The sequence below is a fragment of the Ptychodera flava genome, chromosome 6 (assembly GCF_041260155.1).
Source record: "Ptychodera flava strain L36383 chromosome 6, AS_Pfla_20210202, whole genome shotgun sequence".
NCBI classification, from domain to species: domain Eukaryota; kingdom Metazoa; phylum Hemichordata; class Enteropneusta; family Ptychoderidae; genus Ptychodera; species Ptychodera flava.
Genome location: NC_091933.1, coordinates 3,716,985 through 3,741,966, shown reverse-complemented (window position 1 = coordinate 3,741,966; position 24,982 = coordinate 3,716,985). Strand labels below are relative to the sequence as shown.

Genomic DNA, 24,982 nt, shown 5'->3' with positions numbered 1-24,982 from the left:
GGTTTAAAACATGAATATATGATGAAGTAATAGTACACTTTTATGACCAAGCATTTCCTCACATAAGTAACCCTTTTAGTTTTTTTCAATTTTAATATTCACTCCATTGTCGATATCAATGGTCAAATAAAGCTTGCACTGTATTGAAGACCTTGCAATTAAAATGAAAGATGTGGAGTGGGAAAACACGGTTACTCTAACCCGCGGGTAGAGTAACTGTGTGAAAACAATTATTTTTACAAAAATGGTTAGAAATTGGCGATGCAGAAAAGTATTTGATGCACGCTTTTCCATGTAAAATGGGAGGTATAAAGACAATTGGCATCGAATATCTGTAAAATGTCCACGTTGTGCAGTGTTCAATGAGATGCATTCCACCGTACAGTATACCTGTATACCGCCGCTCACAGTCCCTCTATCCACCGGTGGATAGAGGGACTGTGCGCCGCTTTTCAGAGTTCACATGGTGCATGCAGGGGAGTTAGGTCGTCCGGCAGGTCTTATTGTTATGCAAATGTTTTTGCCTGAGCAGTGTTGTAGCAACAGATTGAATCACTTCATTCGACATCAACGCTTCATCCGCCAAGTGGGGCTATTTTCATGCTGGTTCGCAGTCGTCTTGTAAATGTCGAAAGGATTGGAACTAATATGGAATAATTTGAAACACTATATCACTTTGATATTCGTCATCGTGTTATAACCACATAGCTTTGATCAAAAGTGAAGGAACGGGAATTTTTGAACGGTGTTCTTTTCTTGTACGCGGACGGATAACGAAGCTTCGTCTGGAGTTCGAAACAGAACTGAAGTACAGAGTGAACTTCCTGTAAAGTAAACTTGGTAAATGTAGAGTGGTTGTGGAATGTATGCCGTATTTTCAGGGATTACGTGGTTTTAGCACCATGTCTTAGTTGTCGATCGCAGCAAGAAAGAACCCACAGATCCGTCCACATTTCAGGTAAGCTTCTTCTGTCGTGTTCTATAATGGAAGTTGGAACGTTTCGGAGCGTTCGATCGATTGGCAACAGAACTTGTGTTATCGTCAAGGCATATCGTGTGTATCCTAAGGCTGAGGCTAAATAATCGCTCATACTCCTTTACTGCGTCCACAGTTGTGCGAGTCTGTTGCATACCATACTGCCGTAAATCCAAACTGATAACTCGTCATTCCCTATCGTGACTTCGGTTCATAGCTCAGAGATTGACACCGATCACCTTACGAGCGAGTTGAAAACGTGCCCTCTGTGCGCCTCCATCGCTTCAATCATGGCACCCTGTGTGCGTATCACATAACCAAGTAGTAGTCTGTACGTTATGCCGTCTAGCTAGATATAGCAGCCCCTCGTATCATGTCGACTCGCCACTCCTATATGGTTGAAGCACAAGTGTAACAAGACGGATACATTTGCCTTTTAACGTCTTGAACTAGCATGTAATAAGAATAGGACAAGAGTAGTTGTTTCACAGTTCTCGCAGCTTTTTGAAGGTCGTCTTGACGCTAATTTTACAACCCCCCATGAGTTAAAAAGTGAAACCCTCAAAGTTTTCAGCGCAAATATAATCACCAGTGTGATATTTAGTGGTTACTTATCGAATGAATTTAATTCGACAACACTTGCAAGTTTATTTGAATTTATGTAGGACTTTCGTGACTAGAAATAACAAATATTACCGTACCTATGGCCATGGATCCGTGGAGTTCTGGGAGGGTCACTATCATCACTAAACCTTATGACAGCTTCACTTGGTGCATGTGCACAGATAAATATTATTATTTTACAAACTCCGCCACAGTTGCGTGGAAAACAAACAACTGCTTGCCTCAAGTGGTCTGCCTACATACTCTCCTCCCTCTCCAAACAGTAAAGAAAACAAACAAAACATCAGTGCTCAGAAACAAATGAACATGTAAAAAATAGTTGCATCTTCTTAACAAATGAATTGTGCTCACAAAACTGTATGAAAACAGCACTTTGTTATGTTGTGTGTTGCTTAAAAGTTTTTAAATGTATTAATTGCCAAGATTCCCTGTTTCTTTTCTTCTTTTATGCCCCCACCATCACTCTATAATAAAACATAAAGCTATACATTTTTAACTTTTCCATTTGTTTCTTCAGATTAATCAGGGAAAATGTCCGAGAACAAAAGCAATGTGGATAGCCAGGACGCAAAGTCCAATGATGGCACAGTAGCTACAACAGAAGGAACAAAGAATGAAGAAGATGGCACTGAAGCCACTGATGAGAAGGAGCTGACTGAAAGCCTTCATACAGAGACTCGGATAGAAAGCCCCAGTGAGGAAAAGACTGAATCAGAAAATAAAGCAGAGGAAACGGACAGTAAGCCAGGCAGTAGGGCCAGCACATCAAGAGGATCCACAATGTCTAGAAGAAGTGGTAAAGGAAAAAAGAAGAAGAGATCTATGGAAACCAAAGAGGATGTGCATAATGTGACATTGACTGTCACCATTGCCAAAGCCATACCTACAAGTGAGTCTAGGGTGTTTACAATGTTCTTGTACAAGTAGAAAACTGTGATTTATAAGACGCAATTGTGACTTTTACCCCAAGCCTGTTATTGTAAACTAGACGCAGGTATCCCAGGTCAAAGCATGCATATTAATCATCTGCGTCTATTTGCAATTTGCAAGACAATCCAACCGATCAATACTAGGCCTAAGTGTTTTTAAGTATGTTTGTAGAACAAGCCTCACTGTATAAGACCCAAATGATTCAATATAAATGAAAAATGCTGCAGTATGCAAATAAAATTCATCAAATTTGTTTTCAATGCCAATTTCTATAAGCATTGTACCTTGCAAAGATAATCCTATCTGACAAGAAAAAATACAAAGTACAGTATAACCTGTGTATTTTTCCTCATCAAATTTAATGGTTTATAGTGATTAAAAGAATAAAGCCATGGATTTTTTTTGTTTCAGGAATAAACAACACGCTTAAAAAATAGGGGTAGTTATGATTTCTATGGATAAAAAGGCTTAAAATATACGGTGATTAAATACCAAAGTTGGCATCATTTAGTCCTCTTTCTCCCAAGTTGTAGTTATTTCTGTGGTTTGTCTATTGAGCCTGGTAAAAAGATGATTAAGAAAGAACAATTTATTACAGATTTCTTTTAAAAGAATGACAATAACGCATTCCGAATTTTGAAACAAACTTTCCTACACTATATTACATACCCCGTAGATTTAGGGAATTACTTGAAATTACATTTGAATTTCTTTTTTAAGAAAATTGTTAAAAATCTTTTTAAATAATTGACTTTCAAGACTATCTGTGAAAATTTTATCACTGAATATCTTATGAAGTTTACGTGATTTTTGTCCAAATTCAGTCAAACAGTTCTTACTTGCCATTTTGCATGTAGTGATTTTATGTTACACGTCGAACAATGACAACAGGTGTATTCAGAAATGGTTTGAAAAATTTTTAAGAGCTGAAAAACTCTGTTTTAGGATATATAATAAATTATCAAATTCCAGGATATGTCCGTTCATTCCAAGTTTGGTAGACAGTAAAATATCACAAACTGTGTTAGCGCTGGGTTTCGAAAGCTGTTAGCCACTGTGGCGAATAGTTTCAAATTTTATTAGCCACAGACAAATTTTATTAGCCACACATTTTTACGAAAACAAAGCTTTCTATAATGCTATAATCTCCAATGTCGGTTGCATGCACAAGAATAAACTATCAACACATCAACCTTGTATCCAGTTGTCTTCATTTTAACACTGAAAATTGCTTGATTCTGGACCCCGATGCAAATCGACAGCAGCACGCAACATTGAGACCACGATTAAAATGAACTGCAACACGGAAGGTTGGGACCGCGATGCAAATCAACAGCATGACAGCAACACTGAACGTTCGGACTGCGATTAAAATAGAAGTTGGTTACACGTTATTGCGTTACATCAGTACACGTAGCGTCTTTGTCACGTCATACAAGACGTCTCGTATATGTGGCACAGACGTTCGGAACGTCATCAAACGACACTTCTACATGTAATCTTAATTACGTGTAGTAATTTTTAGATTTCTTGGTGATTTGCGGGAATTTAGACAGGAAATCTCGTTAAGTACTAGTATGAGTATCATTGTAAATTAGCAAACATCTTTGATATCAGAAAATTCCGCAGAGTTCACCTGAACAAGACGTACGTGCTATGATTTCCTGACATAAATGAAATGTTGTCTAATTCAACTTTCTACCTGAAGCTGTCACAAAGATTTCCGTAAACCACATAAATAACTGTATTAGGCCTACAGAAAATCGGTAAATTTAATGCGAGGATACAACGAGCTTGAATAGTCCTCACGTAGAGAAATTAATTGTTTCTTAAAACTAGACGAATTTCGTATGTTTCTGAAAAAATAATACGGCAAAATCAACCAAAAAAATCACAACTGATCATGGATACGCGTACGCCACTGTGTGCCTTCAGACGTACACGTAATTAGATTGTAACCTCTCTAATGAACAACAACACGGAACGTCGTGACCGCGATGCAAATCGACAACAACACGGAATGCGTCGCTGGGATGGCGATTTTTATGAACATCAATACGGGACCATGAGGACCGCGATGCAAATCGACCACCATTAAAATAAGACCTCGATTAAAATGCGCAACACGGAACGTCCAGACCACGATGCAAATAAATTTCAACACCGAACGTTGTGACCACGATTAAAATGCGTACACGCGTATGTCTGCTGTAGCAAAAGTTTCAATTCTCGCGAGTGTTCGCTTTGCTTGCTGTACACTAGACAAAATGACGTCAAATTTATCGCGAGACTAGGGCTCGATTGCGTCTGCCTGCATTTTCAATTCTCGCGATAGTCATTATGTGCATGCTGTACACTATACAAATTGACGTCAAATCTCTCGCGAGACTTGGCTCGAGATCGGAGAGATCAATACGGAAGTAGATATAGTTTTTTCGCGAATCGCCGAAAGAGAAGCGCAGATCAACAAAAGACTTAAAAACCCCACGTTTTTGCTTTTTTTGCGGAATTTTTTCAACAAAATCACTTTCGCCAATGTGGCGAATTAGGATCGATTTTCTTCGCCACTGCTGATTTCCATTCGCATTTGCGAACGTGGCGAATGGGCAGCGCGAACACAGACAAATTGAATTGATTCCCATTTGAAGGTAGTATGAACCACACCTGTGACTAGTAACTAATTTGTCGTCAGTGTTTTCTTTGCAACATTTGCTTCTGAAATGCAATTGTTTAATATTAATTTGTAATGGCATATTTTTGCTGCCATGAACATACTTAATTTCATTTGATGTGAGGCGGCACACCGGGAAATTGCCTAGTCACAGAAAGGTATAATTTTCTGTCATTAGCCTCATGTTCACCTATTAAGCACTCACAAAGGCTGCCAGGATTTTTTTATTAACAAGACAAATCTGTCGTCAAGCAATTACATATCAATTCTACATTGAGTTTATTGGTTACCGATCCAATCAATATCAGTTTTCACGGATGAATTTTAAGTGTCGACCATATTTGTCTACGTTGTTCAAATGTGTTTCCAGGTTCAGCCTGTACTCTTATGCCTCTTGTCACCATGGCAACTTCATACAAGTCTTGCTTCCTCCTTTCTAAGAAGTATGGCTTTTGTGTGAAAATATTCAGTCTCCGATAATTATGTTTCCATGATAAGGCATTTTATTCTTTCATTGTATAGTCTTGTTTGCCTTTTAGGTTGATATTGTACATTTCCTCTGCAATCAAACTTTAAATTTGACCTCTTGTGATAGGTCATTCTTTCAGAACACAGCCGATAAAAAGACATTGATATGAGTGTCCTTGAAAATAAAAAAAGTAACCACACAGATATAGTACTACCTTCTTTATTGTGGCAGAAAATGAAAATGATAAAAGAATATACTGTCATATAATTATAAAGTGTCAACAGAAAATTTTGATCTGATGACACAAAGCATCCAAAACTGTGTTCCAATATGAAACAAAGAAATACTCAACAGTTGGCAAATTAAATTAATGAACAAAACATGTATTAATAACTAAATTAAACTCCCTTCAAAAACAGACTGTGCAATTTAAATGCATTTAACTTTATTGGTTCAGCTATTAAAATTAAAAGCCATTCTCTCCTTTAATATTTCATGTTGTATAGCAGGCATTATATTATTGAGTTGAATTTTTAGGTTTGACACAAGATCTAGCCCAATACCGCACAAGCACATACAGCTAATGCACAACTCTCATGAACTTTCGTAGCTTATTATAGAATTTCTTTTGTAAATTGTTTGTCTGTTACAAAACTTCCTCATCCGTATGATTTTTCCATTTTTTCCTCTCATTGCAAATACTGATTATTTTTCACTGTATGTATCTTACACATTAGTGGAGGAGGAAGGTTTTCGTCTTGAGGACATGGTGAAGAAGAAGAAAAGAATAGTGGAGGCACCAAAAGCCCAGAATTACTACCACTGTTCATACTACCTGCTACCTGATGACACAGACGCAACCAAGACTGATGTGGTTACATTTGGAATGGCTGCTAAGATCTATACAGATCATGAATCTAAAGTGTTGAAAACATGGCAGGAAGGTGATCACACATGGGTGGCATGGTCACATAGGTATGTGTGATAGTGCAGACTTTAAGAAAATCTGAAAATCTCTTGTGAATTTTTGAAAATCATTATCATGTGATTTGAATGTTCAAGCAAATGTCACATTTTTGAAATTTCTCAAACAAGAAAGAGCCCATCTTCAAAACACTTAAAAGTTTATTAAAATAAAAATTTATCTATATTAATATCATGTATTGGCGAGTTATTCTATGAAATAAATTTCTCCTCATAGCTGACTAAATGCAACATTTTGTTTTCTGCTTTTCAATGGGTGAGCCAAGATTGGATATGTGATATAACATACAAAAATTCACATAATGAGAAAGGGAGTTGGTAGAAAAGTGATTTTGTCATTTTGTTTACCTTCAATGGTAAATTTTTTATTAAGAATTAATCAACATTGTTATTTTTTGCTTACTGTTTATCTGCTGTTTTCATAATCTGTAGCCACACAGTCACTGTTACAAAAGAACTGTTGTTGAAACTATTTAATCACACCTTGGAGCTCCGCATTTGGGACAGCAAAGAAAAAGTTTCCCCCAAGGCTCGGTTTGATCGTCCCAAAGCATTCCGTCTTCCACAAGCCAAATCTGGAGAAGACCCTGAAGACGTGGGTGGTGTGAGGTCCCTAGTGATGAAACAGTCACACAGTTTTATTTCAATGCAGCCAAAGAAATCTTTCATCAGCCGTCCCGTTCCACAGAATGGACCACCAGAGATGCAGCTCAATTGGAAAACTGGTGAGTTAGAAAATATTTTGACAGGTGAAACTTCACAGCATGAAACATATTGATCACTGGTCTTTGTGTAATATTCCCTATGTACAGTAAAGACCACAAGTTGAAGAGAGAATTTTCCAAACGTGAAGCATAGATCATTCTTGTGTTCCGCAATCTCTTCTAGAGTGTCATTTTAGCCACCAATTGTTACCAAAAACTCTATGTATCTGATTTCTGCGTTGTATTTACAATCTTGGTCTACCAACACATATCTCCCAAAAAGAATCAAAATCTGTATATCTTAAATGTGAGATTTTAATATGATATGTCCACAGATGCCAAAGGGCGTCCAATGAGAGAACTAAAGGAATCTGACCATAGTCTGAAGACACAGAAAACAACATCAGATTTGTCCATGAAGTCCCACGGTTATCCATCCACCCAAAAGTTAGACTCGTCAACGGTTATCCCAGAAGAAACTGCACACACACTAGTTTCAGTGCCTGTCGGATCATCATCGGAACAACAGATGGAAAAAGAAGACGTACTTGTCAGGTAATTCTAGTACTACAATTGTGTACTGTACCTGTATAGCTACCAGACTATCATATGCTATTTCAATGAGAGCAAGTACATCATCATAGAAAGTGCCTCTGGAGGATAATAGTTACGCGACTGTTATCAACAACAATCTGTTCACCCTTTAAATTGTGTACAGGTCATACTTTACAATGGGATTTGACCAACATTCTTGTGATGAAAGGGCTAACTTTGACTCAGTGTGTATATGTTGATTATAGCTATTTCTGTAATCATACCCTGCCTTATCATTTTCTCATTCTCACACTCAGATAACATGACTGTCTGAGGAAATTACTTTTTAATTTGAACTATGATGTGGAGTAACTCAAAGGATATCTCGGTCATAATATTCAATTAGTCTGAATTATATTTTTTATCACAAAAAGCGGAAAATATTATTCTTGTGCAAGTAATTTTAGGAGGTGGAAGTTTACAAATGTTTTGTGTGTGCTATAATTTCACAGATCCTACAGCAGACTTGGAAGGCTAGCAGGTGCACCTGCACCCAGCGAGGTCAAACAACTGAAGAAACAGATCAGGGAACAACAACAGAAACAGAAAGAAGAGCTGAAAAAGAAAGAGAGTGGAGGCAAAGTTACAGACATTGGTAGTCAGGGTGATCTTGGCAAAAAGGAAAGTAAGAAAGATAGTCGGAACAAGGAGTCAGCGGCTGGTGGTAAACGGAGTGATGGCGGAGCAGCCTCAGCTCCTGCTGTTGTTGGTATGTCAAATCTATTTACAGATATCTCAGCTTATCAGTTTGTGCCAACTTGTGCTGGCTGTATGAAATAAAGAGAGAAGAAAATAACAATTCTTTAAAAACAGACTAAAGTTTGTTAATAAGTGGAACTATCTGATATCATGAAAGAATGAAAGGAAACATCGCCCAGTTTTCTTTAATTCCTTTGACATAGCCTTTGAGGTATCCTAAGTTTATCAAATTTTTTATCATGTTGTATTATTGAAGTAATCAAAACATGATGTTCTAGAAAATATTTTCTGTAAATTGAGAAGAGTATGATAGATTTTCAGAAAATTATTTGCTTTAAAGTATGTCTCAACATTTTAAAAGCATTTTTCTGAATTCTGTTATCACAGGTAAGAAGAGTCATCATAGGGAAACTCCACTACAGAAGGAAGCTAGGCGTCGTGCCAAGAAAGCTGAAGCTGCTGCGGCTGCCAGAGCAGCATACATCAAGGAACACGGTAACTGCTGTATTCCAGTGCAGATGAAAATCCTGTTTTCTGGCGTCAAGTCAGTGACAAACCGTCTGGATAAACCAGTACAGGGAATTGAGGATGTGTTCATAACTGTTTCCTTGGACGGACCGTTGATGTCAGAGGAGCAAAAACAGGAACTGAATCCATTAGTGATTAAAGTGAACTATGCAACAAATTTACCAAACACGCCAATCAATTATGATGAGCTGGACCGAAAGTGTTTGCCAGTGTACTGCAAATATAAATTTTACAAACAACCGGAGCACCGGAGCATTGGCAGGAGCCACACGGACACTGTGTACTGGGAAGATACTAATGTGGTTTTGTTAGGTGAGTCCGTGAACAGCACCACAGAGAGTTATCAAATTTTAAGAATACAAGGCTTTATGAGTTCGTTCTCTTCTTGCTCTCAAAGCAGTATCATTGTGTGGTGTTACACACTAGATAGTCATTGCATGTCTATCTTACACGTAAAATATCAATTATGTACAAGTTCATGTTCATCAGAAGAGTAACTATCGTAGATATTTCTCTATGTTAGCATTGGTTTCTAACTTTAAAATATTGCGAAGTGTTTGACAAATGTTACTGTAGATATTGATACTCATATGTGATCATACACTGGTAATCATACACTGGTGATCATACACTTGTGGTCCACAAAGATCTAAGATCCTAACAGTATTGCTGTTTATATAGTTATAATATAGACTTTGACATAGTTTCATTGCAAGGACAAAAAATTTACGATACACGAACAAAGCAACTGGTCTTGTACGGTAGCACAGTTCATGAACAAAACAGAGAGACAAGGAAATAAATACATCTTCAATATGAATGGATAGATTAATGAATGTAAATTAAGAATAAGCCAATATTATCAAGAGGCACATAGTGCCCCATGAATATTGTTATTGCTTATAATTTGAGATTGCAGATTACTTGACCAGTAAAAAACGCTGGCAGTAATTTGGCAGGGATCGTTAAATGCAAACATTTATTTATTAGGTATTAAAGGTGGATTGTAAAAGCCTCATAATTTTGATCAGCACTTTAAACCAGTCTCCTAAATTTCCTTTGTATGTAGGTCTGTGGGCAACACAGCAAACATTAGACTGACATTAACCAAAGTATTTTAACTGGAAAGGATTATTATATTCCCCATATATTCTAGACACAGCTAGCAAGTGATGTGTATATGCAAATTAAACAGTTTTGCTGAAATCCATTCCAGCTTGCAGCAGTTGGGTTCTTTTGCCATATTGATTTCTCATAGACGTGCCCCTTTAACCTACAGATTTCTCAGTCATCAAGTTATAAATGCCAAGTTTTGATTGGTTCCTATTTTGCCAACACAGGTACCCTAGATGAAGGAGAAGTAAGGGAGTATCTCAATGGCCCGCCTCTTGAAGTTGAAGTTCATGACAGAGATAGGAAAGATGAAGAAGTGAAACAAGATCCAACTTTATTTGGTGAAGATCAAGAAGATGACAAAATAGGAAATGTTGGCATGGTTACAGGTAGGCAGTGGTGAAGACCTTCAATTTGGCATATAATTTTTCCTTAGTGACTTTTTGGAAACCTGAAATTTAAAACTGAAAAGATATGAATCATAGAAAAAGATATGAATCAATAGAATGAAGCTTTGTGCTGACTGTTTGATCCACTAGCTGTTAAAGCAATTTCTCAATGCCCATCCATACAAGTAATATTGGCCGTTTCTAATACTCCTCTGCCAGTAAGTGTCATGAACTATTCACAAAATGTGCGTGCGTCATATTTGTATTAACACAGTTTCAATCCACTGCCCAGTGGAAGCCAATAAAACACAAAGCTTCAAAATTGACATTTAATTTATTTTTCTCCACACAGGGAAAAGAACTTTACATAATCCCTTCAGAGGTCGTGATCAACCATGGGATCCCTACGGAGTTGCCAAACTTCAATTAGCTGATTTACTGCTTGGAGAGAGAATCGTGTACATGACGGTGCCCATACACAGCTGTCCAATTCCGGACCTGATGGGATTTCAAATGGCACGAGATGGCAAATTAATCGGCATTCCTAATTCAGTTGATGGACCACGTAAGTGTTGACGTCATTAACATAGATGATTGTTTGTGAATTTGCAATTTTCATCAAATTGAGAGCACCCATCAGTAATTTCCTATATGCGTCCCACTGGTATTTTTGATATACAGGTCACTTGCTCACAAATATTGAATTTTCATGTATTTCCTTTTATAATTCTTCATGAAATTCTGTAAAGTGACGATTGCTGTGACTTGGAATATTATGTTCATTATTTTTGATAGCAAATGGTAACTTTTCTTCTTCTTTATCTCCATAAAGTATGCAGAAATACAAAGTATCAGGCATGCAGACATGTACAATATGCAATGTAACAGTTATTGTTGACAAATGACTTTAGTCCAGACTAAGATTCAGTTGTAAACAATAACATTGGATTACAGGCTGTATTGATGATCTGAACACTGAGTGTAATTTTAAAGAGTAGAACATAACCTGGGGAGTGAAACAAGAAAGTAGATTTGACAAACAGAACAAACATAATAGAAAATAAATCAAAAGTTGCATCTTAATGGAGCTTTGATGGCACAGGGCATTATATTTCACATCAGTGACTCTGTACAAATCTGGAACAGTGTCAAGGTTAAGTCAGAATACTCAGTGAAATGGTTACACTTTATATTCCCCTTGGAGACAAGTACTTAGCTTACTGCTAATTCTGTGTACAAAAGTATGATTAAGAACTTCACTGTTGAACTGGAGGTCATAAAAGTCAGCATGTAACCCTGTTTGTTAACTATGTGAGCAAGTGATTTGTGTAATGCATTCACCCTCAGGTCACCATGCTTTGTGACCTATTTGACCTGCAAACCAAAGGGATAAGGTTATCAAAGTGGATGTCATTGGATAGAGTATTAGTAGTACAAGTAAACCAGGGATCAGTGGCTGTGTTTAGTTATTATGCTATTTTAATGGAGACCCTCAGTCTACCTGTCACTTTATTGACAGCACTGTTACTATGCTTACAGCATTGTTTGGTGTTCAAAGGTCACACATAGGAAAATCGTGTTGGTTTCTGTTTTTGCAGGTGATCTGCCGCTACCAATGGGCCATTACATGGAATCTAACTCACAGTTGAAAGTCAGAGTCGAGGTCAGCTATCCGCTGACGACACCCAGGGACATACAGCAAAAGGCAGAAATTGAAACACCAGATGAGGTAATGTAAATGGCCTAGCTTTCTGGAATTGTCCTCCTACAGCAAAATGGAAATCAACATCAACACGTACTTATGTTTCCCAACAACCTGAAAAAAATCTGAATTTGACGTACCAGACGTTGTAAATTTTGATGATAGTTTGATATAAATTCAAATACCTTTATTGTCAAGGTTAGGTGACTTTAAGTCAGGGAGAGTTTTTGTTTGACCTTAGCAACACGGCTTAACTCCAAATCTGCCATGTTGTACCAACAGCATGAAAACAACTGTCAAATCAAAACTGCATAATATTAATTTTACATTTTACATATCATTACTCTTACAAATTACCCAGGTAGTATTCAGTGTAGTATTACAGAGAAATTTTATCAGATAAATAATAATATTAATTTAGAGGCATGGATATATTTATGATGGTTTTTTTGTGTTCAGATTTTGCTAGTAATTAATCTTGATACCAGAAACCAATACATTACAAACAGACTGTTCCATAAATGACATCAAAGAGAATTGTAACAGCTAACTCAAGTGAGTTGTATCAGTATCAATAAGACACCAACGTTTGTAAAATAAACATGGCTGAATTGCTAACCCATCTAGCATGCCTGATCGTATTCAAAACCAAAAGTTATATCTTGTGAAAAACATTTTTTAACAGGCAAAAATTTCCTGTTGAGGTTAACAGTACTTAAATAATATCTACCTTTTTAGTAAAGTCAGTACGAACCATCATGTATTGGAATTCTAACATACTGGTAATTCCCAAGATACAATCAGACATACATTGTTGGAATTTTAGTCAATATGGAATTTGTTTGTAAAAATTATCTCAACAGACACGGTATATATTTTCTCTCTCATTATTTTTTGTTTTGTTTGTTTTTTCCAGTGTCCATTTGCCCGTATTATCTACATATTTGAATACAACAACACCAAGTTCCTCAACCAAATACAGAGTTTGGTGACAGAGATCAATGCCAAAGCTCTTAGTTTAGATAGCATGCCTAAACATGTTATAGAAGCAGCCTTATCTACTTACAAGCTATCAGAGTAAGTTTTGAATGTATACTTTAAATATAAGTTGTAAATAAATGTATTAAAAATATGTCAATTGTGACATTGTTTGATGGTCAGCAACATAGTGGAGAAACTACAAGCTGTCAATAGTTAGTATTTGATTACCATCTTCATAGACAGACTGATTTGCAAAAAATACCCATGATGAACACACATACCATCATGCCTTAGCCCATTCACCACCATGGTTTGGCCCAAACCCATTGTTTTCAATGGTGAGTGTGGAACTGTTCATAAAGAAGGGGGGGGTTGAACAGACTGCAAAAAACTGTCTGAGAGATGTTATTAAATTATAATATAGACTAACATATATCTCACTATCTATAAAGTTCACCAGAATTCATATACTACACGGGCAATGTTCATTACATGTATTAAAACCAAAGAATTAAATATGTTCTTACTCTAAATTAATTTTGTTGACATGCAAATTAAGTGTGCCTTTCAAAGTCTAAGCTAGTGGAATTGCTATACCACAACATATCATTGCAGTACAGAAAATTTTGTAAGAATTTTGAATTTGACCTGTAAACATCTGATGACAAGCTTTCATTCCTTTCACAACAGAGAACAGCAGAGAAGTCGTAACCTTGACATTGTGACAGGTTTTCAAGTGATGGATGGAGAGATGCACATCTTTGTACTGGAGGGTTTGAGGGATGAAGCCATCAAGAAAATCTGGCAAAAATTACCTAGGCTACCAGCAGGAGGTAAAACTGTTTTCAGCTCATCTGTATTTGTGTTTGTCAACCAAGCAATCTTAGAAAAGTACTATCAGTGCACTTTAGTGTGTTTGGAATGCTCACTGTGAACAAAATTGAAATCTAAGCATATTATAATTCACCATTTCCTCCCCATACTTTCTTTTCTGTGGATTTCATACCAGTCATGTTATTGTGCATCTCGACAGAAGAGCAAAAATTTCCTGCAAACTGAAGAACACTTGGGGTTATATTTTTAAAATACAAACAGGAAGACCCCCTAAGTCCAAATTGTTTTCATAGAGAAGTTTGGCCAAGTTCTCTTCAGGTGCTGAAAATTTTCCACCAGCTTTGATGTATCCATTGTCTATGGCATACTCGCATGTAGGAAATGTTATGAGAATATCAAGATTCAAAATACAAATTTAAATGTAAAGATCTGCTTACAGTGTCAATATTTAGGTAGAGTCAATGACCCTGTTGTCATCAATCTATTTGTATTCGTCTTTTCAGAAACCAGGTTATTTGAAGCACTTTACAATTCAGACTTGATGTTCAGTGAGAGACAGTATGCAACGTTGGATGTTGATCTGACACGAGTACGTCTCCATGAACCTTTGTCCATCATATTGAAACAACCACTGTTGTATGTGCGTGATATGGTACCAAAACCATGCCTAGATGCCATCATAAAATTGGATCAGGTAAAGTAATACATTTTATTCTGCATTCTTGTTGTCAGTTTCATAGACACACACAGCTTGGCAAACAAATTTGCAAATGAAAAGTTGGCTATCAGGCATGTTATTTAAAGTTGTTCAAAATGTTCTCCTTACCATTTCTTGCAACAAGTATTGCTTATATAAGGGAGTAATGTAGATAGTCAAACTTTACACTGCATCACAAGTCTGTTATCAATTAATTATTTCACTAATGTGTTATAGATGTAGAATCATCTACTCCATGACAATTTACAACTCTAGTCCAATATCAGTTGTGTTTTCACTAAGTTTGATGTGTCCAAATCTCTGCATCCATGACAATTTACAACTCTAGTCCAATATCAGTTGTGTTTTCACTAAGTTTGATGTGTCCAAATCTCTGCATCCATGACAATTTACAACTCTAGTCCAATATCAGTTGTGTTTTCACTAAGTTTGATGTGTCCAAATCTCTGCATCCATGACAATTTACAACTCTAGTCCAATATCAGTTGTGTTTTTATTAAGTTTGATGTGTCCAAATCTCTGATCTGCATCGTGTTGTAGTTCATGTATGGAATATCTACCATAACATCAATGTACAGAACTGCTTGATCAGTTTTTACATTGTATTTGTACTGTTTTTGTTTATAGCTTACTCAAACAAAGAAGTTGCGTGATGTAGCTCGTAATGATCTCTTCCCTACCTCTGAGATGATTCTGTCATTGAGCAGAGAGTTTGGTGTACCACTCACAATGGCTGACTTTGAAGGTGAGTACAGTCTTGTTTCATCAGCTATTATCTGATAATAATTTATTCATTTGTTATCATTGAAATGAGTCAAAATGCCTGCCACTGTCCTACATTGTTTTTATCAGATACAACCATGAAAGTGGTATATTCTGGTGATATTTATTGCTGATCTTTTTTTTATAATACCCCCCCCACACACACACACACCAACATACACATATAAATAGATAGATAGTTTGATCTTTTTATGCATCTGACAATCGCTGATATTCAGGGTTTCAGAATTCTTGTAGTTACAGTGTGTGAGTGAGAGCAAACAATGATTAATTGTCCATGGTTAATTAATTATTCATGAATTTTAATATTGTGAAAGTGCACAGAATTTAATTTACCGGAAATGACACGTTTGCTGATGTCATGGCCTATGTTTGTTTTCCTGAACTAGAGCTGAAAGAGGTTGACACTGAAGTAGAAGTGGAAAGCAAAGCAGTGACAGTTCATTATCCACATACCAGCAGGGAGTGGACTCCAATTGACATGTACAATGAAGACTATATGCTGTATTTGGAGAACAAAGCAAGAACACAGAAACATAACTATGTCAAAGAAAATATTGTGAGTTTAAGGTGGATTTTGAATTTCTCAAATTACATTCTCTTTCAGCAACACTTCATTATGATGTAAAGCCTCAGTTCTGGTGAATTTATACAAACTTTTATTGTCATATATTCTCCCAATTGTAAATAACTATTTGGTACACAGCAAAATTGTAAATCTGCAATTATGGAAAGTGATTCAACCACAATAATACGCCCACATATGCAGACTGAATGATATACCCTTTTTTGAGTTGGATTCTTGCCAAGCAAAATTACGACAGAATTCAAACTCTGATAGTTACATTTATTTGTCATAATAACCACTGACATTTTTACGATTTGACTTGACAGGGCACTGTCCATGAGAGGAGCAAAGCTAATAAAAAGGAACGTCCCAAGACAATTGCAGTGGTACCTGTCAATGGTCAAACACACAATTACAGTACACAATATTTGAATTCTACGGAGCAAGCAAGGGAGAAGCTACGTCAAGAACTGAGCAAGGTAAATGAGATAGTTGTTCAGTATTAAATTTTGCCTAGAGTTAATGGTTTCTCTTTGATATGGTATAGATACACTCATAGGTAATACACCATGGTTGTAATGTGTGTATAGCAGGTTTAAACACCTTGCATCTTTGCTCCCAAGTGATTGACCTCACAAATAACCAACATCTACATGCATTTGAAAATCTAACATCAAATCAAGATGAAAATTTCTATTTGAAATACCTTTCAGCCATTCGTCAAAAAAAGATGTATTTATAATCAATATGAGATGACTTAATGTCAAAATATGTGAATGTATTTGTTCAGAAAATGGTTTTCCATGATGTTCACATGATGGAAAGTGAAAGTAAATTTTGTGATTTTAATTCTTCATGACTTTGCCAAAATCCACAAATTTAGAAGGGAGTTATATATATCAGCTGTTAATTGGTTACATAGTTTGAAAACATAACAACATTTATCATCATTCTAGGGTGTTTTGCCATGGTTTGGAAAACGGAAAGGAAGTGGACATGAAAATCAAATCACTATTTTGCTTTACTGGTTCAAATTTTGTCCTATGTATGAAAAAGAGATTGAAAAAAATTACAATTTCTATCATTATCCTGCTACACCATTTTATATTCTTGGAGAAATTGATATGAGTGCTATCAATAATATTTCGGAATGTTTTGAATTTTGCCCACAGGAACCAGATCGTAGATTTACCTACTGTCAGGATTACAACTCAGCCACAGTGGTTCCTATCAATGTGGAGGCTGTGAAAAAGGCAGAAGAGGCGGCATTGAAAGCTGCATGGAGAACAGAGGATGGATTTGTGTATCCTGGTGTCAAAGATGCCATGGAGTCTAACATCCATGTTAAGAAACCACACCCTGCCAGAGTTGATGAATTGACAGAAGTAAGTCTTCAAATATTAAATTTGATCTCAAACACGATCAAATGGTAAACCATGAACCTAGAAAGAGATTTTCTTGGATCTATTTGTAAACCACCAATTTAGGTACGGTAAGATTCAAGTCCATATGTTGTAAACTAATGTGTAATACATAAATGTATTACTACATCAAGAATTATGCAAACATACCTGTTGCCGTGTGTAACTTTCCTGGCTCCCCAGCCAATTAGAATACAATTATTTCATGATAAAGTTATTTTTTGTTTGTCATGAGGGGATGAAAGTCCTAAAAATTGTTTCATAGGGTTTTCATGCTCCGTAAAGGTAGACGACTCAATCCCAGGGATCGAGTTTGTTCTAGTCTGTAAGAGGATTATGAAGGTGTCATACTATAGCCTTTTATTTTCCATTGAAATTGTAATGTAGTTAGTAAATTTCCTGGCAGGACAATCTGACGCCTGACCCATGCTTTTAACTGTTAGCACTTTACTTACCCTAGGGACCTGTAGATATTTCATGAAGTTATGTTCTTTCCACTGATTTTCATTATTTTCAACAATGTTCAAAATCTGCCATTTCACTGGTTATACACTATCTCAAAACAAAATTACATAAGAATTTTGCATACAGAAAACATTTGCAATCTCCATATTATAATTGCCATCATCAAATTTCTGTTTCCATGTGTGAAAAGTTGCAATAATGATAGAAAACAACTGTTATCACAATTTATCCATTTGTTATCTAACAGACATGGAGAGAAAACATCTTACACAGCAGTATCCTGAAACCCACCTTGGAACGTGACAGAGCAGGATGGAGAGACAGATACCAGGACTTCAATGTCTGGTCAAGACCAACAGGTTACTTTGCACCTCGCCCTCCAATCACCATCCATCTAGCTGGTGATACACTAGCCAGTGAACAACAGGTGTCTACCAAAGCAGACTTGGACCAGTGGAAGTCTCGAATCATGGTGGATAATATCCACATGAAGTATCATCGCTGTGCTCCAGATACTGAACAGACATACCGAGGACCCATGGCTAGTAACCAGCTTGACAAGCTTCAGGGCTTACTAAAAGATGAACCAAAGAAGATCTCTCTAAGGAGAGGCCCTGAACTTCATGAGATACCCCCACTGTCAGTGGTGCTGAATCCCAGCGTTGATACCAAAGCCAGGCTCAATGGTGTGCCTCCTATTCAAATGGACGATGAAAGCCGGGAAAAACACCATGGATTCAACCCTGGCCCCTATGACTCTCTCAGCTGGGGTCTGCCTCAGAACAGGATACCCATACGAGACATGGAACATGCAAAATTTGCAGCGTTGAAAGGCCATGATTTCAGGTGAGATATTTGCGTCATACAGCTTGATGAAGTTGTTTGCTGATGTTAGAAAACTGATAACAACACAAAGTTTCAGAGCTGCCAACTTTTGTTCATTTGTGATTTTTAGTACTTTTTTCCATTACTTAACATGTATTTTAAAGGATTCATGTATGCCAAAACCTTTTGGTGTTTAAGCTGTACAGAACCAAATACAGAGACACTATAATTCCAGTCTTGAAGGTTAAGATCAAGCTTACAAAATGCAGCTGCCTTGCTACAAAGTAATCCTGAACACTGTGTAAGATATAACAGTGTTACAAAATACAATATGTCCTGAAAATAAGTGATAGATATTATTGTGACAATGATGTATATGTTTTGTTATCCTGTGTTTGCTGGCATTCAGATGATTTCATCAATTGTTTGACATGAAAATCTGACCATTTATATCTGTTTTTACCGGTAGGTTATTTCACAAAGACAGACATGTTCTGAGTCGCATCCCTGTGAAACCTCTAGTAGCAGAGGAGAAAGACAACCATTTGTTCAAAATTGGTCCCACAGAAGAATACCGCTACAAAGAGATAACATCTGGTAATATATGCTATCGTCAACCACAGCCTTCCATCAGGCCTGCCCCTGTACACACTGAGTTTTACTATCCAGACAGAGACAAGTATGTTGAGAAGCCAACGTGCAAAAAAGCAGCTGCCGAACTAGAAGCAGCGCAGATTGCATAGATACCGTCCAAAGCTGTACAGATTACCGCTTCCATGTGATTGAATGTTCTCGGATCTCTCACTTTTATGACTGTGCCTTCCACACCTTGATAAGTAAGCCAAGGAGAAGTGATGTTATGTAAAATGTTTACATATAAAATGCTTGTAACTGTAATCTGTACACTAACCAAAACAGAAACTGTATTACTTTTATTTGTAAATAGAACCACACAAACATTGTGTGTTTTAACATGTAATTTACAAGAATGTTTTACACTGTCATGAACCGAAATATATTTATACATAAATGAACAGTGCATATTTTTGTGTGTGGTTATTGTGACATTCCAAGTCTTGATTATGTATTTACCTAATATGAGAATGTAATCACACAGAGATCAGATCAGCAAATGTCACACTGCTTTGAATTCACTGTTGATGTCATCGTCAGAGAAAATGCAAATTCTGTGTTCTCATATATTGATTACTTGCAGTATTCAAATACCTTGTTGTCTTTTTATATCAGAAATACAACCATGCTGAATGAAATGGACATAGATCCAAAAACCCATGATTGCATTCAACTGAGAGTGAATTTTCCTCAACACTACAATAAGATATTCCGCAGTGAGACCTAACATTTGCCAAATTTTAATATCTGCCCTGTCAATGAGTGGAATGGTTACAAAGACATTTGCCAAATGATTTTGAAATGGTTAGCTTGCTCTTCCAACAATGTCACAATAATGAATAAAATTTCCTGTTGAAAGTATGCCTATGCACGCCTTTACAGTGTAAGAAATAAATTATTTTGTACAATAATTTCAATGGCTCTAGGTTCTCTTTATATACGCATTGAGTTGAAACGAAGGTGCGAGTCCTCCCACTGGCATTTGTAGGTGTGTGTGGGTGCGTGTTTGTGCATTGATGAGTGTCGCTGTATGTGTGTTGTCATTGGAATGGGGATGATTGCAATATTCTACAGCGTAGCTAGGGTGAGTTTGTGAAATTGAACGACAAGTCATAAATGTGTGTCATTGGATAGAAAATAGACACTGAATGTTGTTTTCAATGTATGAATTTTGTTATAAACCAGAACTCTGAACACAAGAAAAATTGGAGTATCTACCGTTTTAGGCACTCTCAAAAACATCTCTCTTAAGGTAGGGAAAAGTTCTCCTTTTCTATACGGCATAGGATTGCAGCTAAAGAACTAACATTTTTATTCACATGGAGGTCACAAAAGATGAGCATCAGTCATATGGCCAGGAAATTGTTGGTGTGTTTCTCATTCTAGGTCTTACAAAACTCATGTGGTGATGGACATTATTTTATTTTTGCTTCATTTTTTAGTTCACAAGATCCAACCTCTGCAGTGAGAAAACAACAAAAACTTTTTTAAACGTAGCTGTAATTTTGACTTGCTGGTTAAGATCAACGCATACAGGGATGAGAAAATTTGATGAAATGAATTTCAAGAGTTATTTTATTGATCAATGTACATTTGAGGAATTAAAATACTTCACAATAGTAAAAAGCAGTTAAAATGGCAGTGACAGTGAAAACTAATTTATGCTCTGTTTACACACTCAACATTCATTATTTATTGCATCAAATGCTATTTTAAGTATCAATTAGTTTGCAAATGGTAATGTTTGTCTTATTCAGGGATTAGCATTACCATGAATTGGAAGTAGCTATGGTAATTATCATTATCTGTAGGGTTTGCTCAAAACTACCAACCTACTGAATTATTTTTATTCACATCAAAGTTATACCAGCAAGAAACTTGTTGAGAATGCAAATATCCATTGAAGAGAGAAGAGATAGATCATGGTTGTACTGTTACATGAACAGGAAACAGCTCATGGATGGTGCTGTACTGATGTTGTCATTTGCATCAAAATCACCACATATGATTACGGAAAGTGTCATCACCATTTCAAGAATTAGTTCAACTTTCATTGATAATTTCTTGGAGTTCCTTTTCCACACAGCCAACAAAAGCTGGAAAGTCAGCATCTGTCAGGCAGAGTCTAAGCAATGCCTGCAACTTCTCTTTGGGTATTTGGATATTGCAGTGTTGGTAAGCAATAGGCAGATTAAAGCTGCCTGGAACTGTTACAGCCTGTATGAGGGTAGAATGAAGAAATATTATGAATTTAGTCCATGCTATGTCTTCTTGCAATAGATTCTAATGTAACTGCATGAATGTAACAATGAAGTAAGCAAAGCATGTTTGAAAATATGAAATCCTGCACTGAATTGATAGGATGAAAAACTAGTTTAGTAGTTTAGGTATGGTTGAAATGGTTATACACACCAGTTAGCTTTATACCGGTATAACTATTCAGTTTTTATAAAAAATGATTCCACAATTAGTAATAATATCTCTATGTCTTTGATGAAGAAGTCCATGATTTGGATCCTTTGGTAAAGTAACTTATACTCAGGCGTTTATTTCTCCTGTGTTATTGTTGTTTGGTTGCTGTATACTTTCATCTTCATCTGAGAGGACCAAGGAAATTTTTCATCCATTAATGCCTTGCACAACAATGAAACATGTGATGTGTACACAGTTGATGCATGTAACTCTTACAAAGCTGTAATTGTTTTGTTGAAATCTTCATAAATTTTATTTAAAGAAATGCCACCATTTTCAAAATCTATGGAAAAAGGACTTGTTGAGAAAATTTACCAATTGCATAATAATTTTCAAAATATTTCATCAGGAACTGACCTTGTGACCTTGAGGCTACTATGACTATGAATTGGCAGTCTGTTAGACAACCACTACATCTATGGTAAGGCGATTTTCTACTCAAACCCACTTTGAATTTTGAGGTAACAGAAAAACAACGACAACAAATTTACATTGATAGAAATATCTTACCATACCTTTGCAACATCTTGTAATGACACTTCACCATTTAAACGACATGTTTCACCGGTATCAGTCTGATGAGCAAAAAGTGAAATACCATTAAAACTTAAAACAAATACAGAAAATAATTGGTATTGCTCATATTTGTATCATACCCATAGAAGGGAAACATGCAGATTTTCAAACTGTATACATCTTGATATAATCACAGTCTCTTGTATTGTCATTATTCCACAAAGAATAATGAAGAAGAATATATCTGTGCAACTAAATTCTGGCTTGAAAAAGGAACAAATTTCAAAGTTTTTGATTGTTTCAGAACATTGTAAACACTGACAATCTTGACCTTGTCAATATTGTTAAAGTATACAGATCACTATGTGAGGACATGAATATAACAGAGACATTATCAATACATTTACCAAAAACAAAGCTCATTTATACACCTTACATATTAATGAACAGCCTTTACATATGCTGCTTCATGCATTAGGTGGAACTGTTGGGTAGTTACATATTTGTGAACACACACCTCTTTATTCAGGTCCTCCAGCTGTGAGTCACCATCTGCAGAACTCGTAGCAAGATTGGCATTTTTAACTCTGATATATGTTGCCAGGACATGGCTGCAATCATGACAGTGCTGTATGGCTGTTTTGTGGCTTGTCTTCTTAAACTGGATACGAAAACGACGAATCTCATTCTGTCCATGGGTAAACATAAATAAACTATCAATTTTGTATGTAAGAGGGCATAGTTCTTACACTTAGATACCTCCATATGGACCACAACTTTATTGCTTTAGCCTTCACTTTCACATCTTGATAATCTCAATGTTCAGCTTTGAATTTTACAATAATCTATTTAAATAATACATCACCATGTCAATCATTAAAATTCAGTAAAGGAATATGCTGTTTAACACCATAGATATTTGACTTTGATAACTCTAAAAATACATGGTAATAATTTGTCAAACAATTATGAAAATGTTTATGCCAAATTCTGATGAAACTTTTTATGCATTTCCAATTCAAGTGTTTGAGAAAGCACACTTCTTGATCCATGGAAATTAAATCATAGATCCTAAAAAAAGAACTTTTTAGGGTTTATGATTAAACCATCAGGTAGAAATTTGGTTTATGAAATATAAGATATAACATATAAGATATCTACAAAACTTACTGATCATGAACATCAAAGTAATTGTTGAATTGCTCACCTTGATTCTACATGCAAAGAGCACACTGTCTCCCTTGCTGATAGCTCTCATCCAATCACTGGCATTGAGTAAGGAATAATTCTCCTGTTCAAAAATCAAACATCAGACATTGTTGTCAACAATGTAAAAGTGCAAGCATCTGTTTATACTATAGCCACCTTTGAAAACTTTTGACTCAAAACTTGTGCACAGAGCATGCAGCACTACATGATACATCTCAAAGTGCGCGTAAAGTATTTTCACCGGTACTGTTGTCTTTTTCTCATAACTTTGCACAGTTCTAAGTACATTGTATCCAGGCTGACAAACTTCAAAATGGCTTAAAACTTTGTATGTCAGATCTAATCTTCTGACTGGTCTATGGTGTGAAAGTGCTCACTTTTAAGAAAGGTAATTTTTGCTGTCACTGAGCACTGAAACTTCTGAAAAACATGAAATATCAAAAAATATCTATCTTACTCCTAGAAAAACTATCTGAGTCTTTGCTAAAGAGGGTGTTTTTTCTGCTGTAGTTACCCTACTTCTACCTCAATATATTATATTTTTATATCTTAAGGTTGTTGAAATTGAATATTTCATTAATTAAAAATCATTGGAATTCAGAGGATTGTTTGATGTATTCCATTCAGCTTAAGAGACAAATCTAGATGTCACTCTGTAATGTACTGTAACGTTACATTTCAAAGATCATCATGTTATTTGTCTAGGATCATGGGATCAGCAACAGGCGTTGAGATATTGTTAACTTACATGTATTGTATTACCACTGCTAAGAATCATGTTTTTAGATTCTAGGAGCACCAATATCAGGTCACTACTCTCAATATGCTGCAAAGTAAAAGACGTGTTTGTTATTCCTTTTATATTTACTAGCCAAAACACACCTGTCCAAAAAGTAATGTTTGCATGCATTGTGGGTGAATAGCACTCTAAAAAGTTGCAATGTACCATGCTACAAAAATGCCATGCCCCTCAGTTGTAGCTATATGCACATCTCTACGGTAAACTGTTTTTAACTATTTTCATGCTCTTGTCTAACTGCAGTAATGTATGCTGCCACTTTCCCGATGAAGTACCCTTTAACAGAGGTTCAAGAAATCTGCTAGCTGATATGGTACTTCTGTTGTTGAATAAAATGAGATAGTTTGACCTGTGTCCAGTCTTCAATTTCAAAGG

At 36.1% G+C, this 24,982-nt stretch overlaps 2 protein-coding genes across 2 annotated transcripts; one reads left to right on the top strand and one right to left on the bottom strand.

Annotated features, from left to right (window-relative positions):
- The first annotated feature begins 797 nt into the window (after positions 1–797).
- LOC139134611 (uncharacterized) lies at positions 798–20,522 on the top strand. Its single transcript, XM_070701535.1, has 19 exons — positions 798–958; positions 2,118–2,489; positions 6,408–6,645; positions 7,087–7,379; positions 7,694–7,913; positions 8,405–8,661; positions 9,039–9,491; positions 10,520–10,681; positions 11,034–11,246; positions 12,280–12,410; positions 13,300–13,460; positions 14,055–14,197; positions 14,702–14,892; positions 15,544–15,661; positions 16,089–16,258; positions 16,594–16,746; positions 17,440–17,652; positions 18,401–18,999; positions 19,448–20,522. Exons 2-19 carry the CDS (start codon positions 2,132–2,134, stop codon positions 19,719–19,721), a joined length of 4,347 nt encoding a protein of 1,448 aa, XP_070557636.1. The 5' UTR covers positions 798–958; positions 2,118–2,131; the 3' UTR covers positions 19,722–20,522.
- Positions 20,523–21,129: 607 nt separating this feature from the next.
- Positions 21,130–24,982, bottom strand: LOC139134245 (meiotic recombination protein REC114-like). The gene is made up of 5 exons (XM_070701159.1): positions 24,557–24,982; positions 23,807–23,890; positions 23,117–23,287; positions 22,599–22,658; positions 21,130–21,828 (listed from the first exon to the last, which is right to left on the bottom strand). Exons 1-5 carry the CDS (start codon positions 24,755–24,757, stop codon positions 21,655–21,657), a joined length of 690 nt encoding a protein of 229 aa, XP_070557260.1. The 5' UTR covers positions 24,758–24,982; the 3' UTR covers positions 21,130–21,654.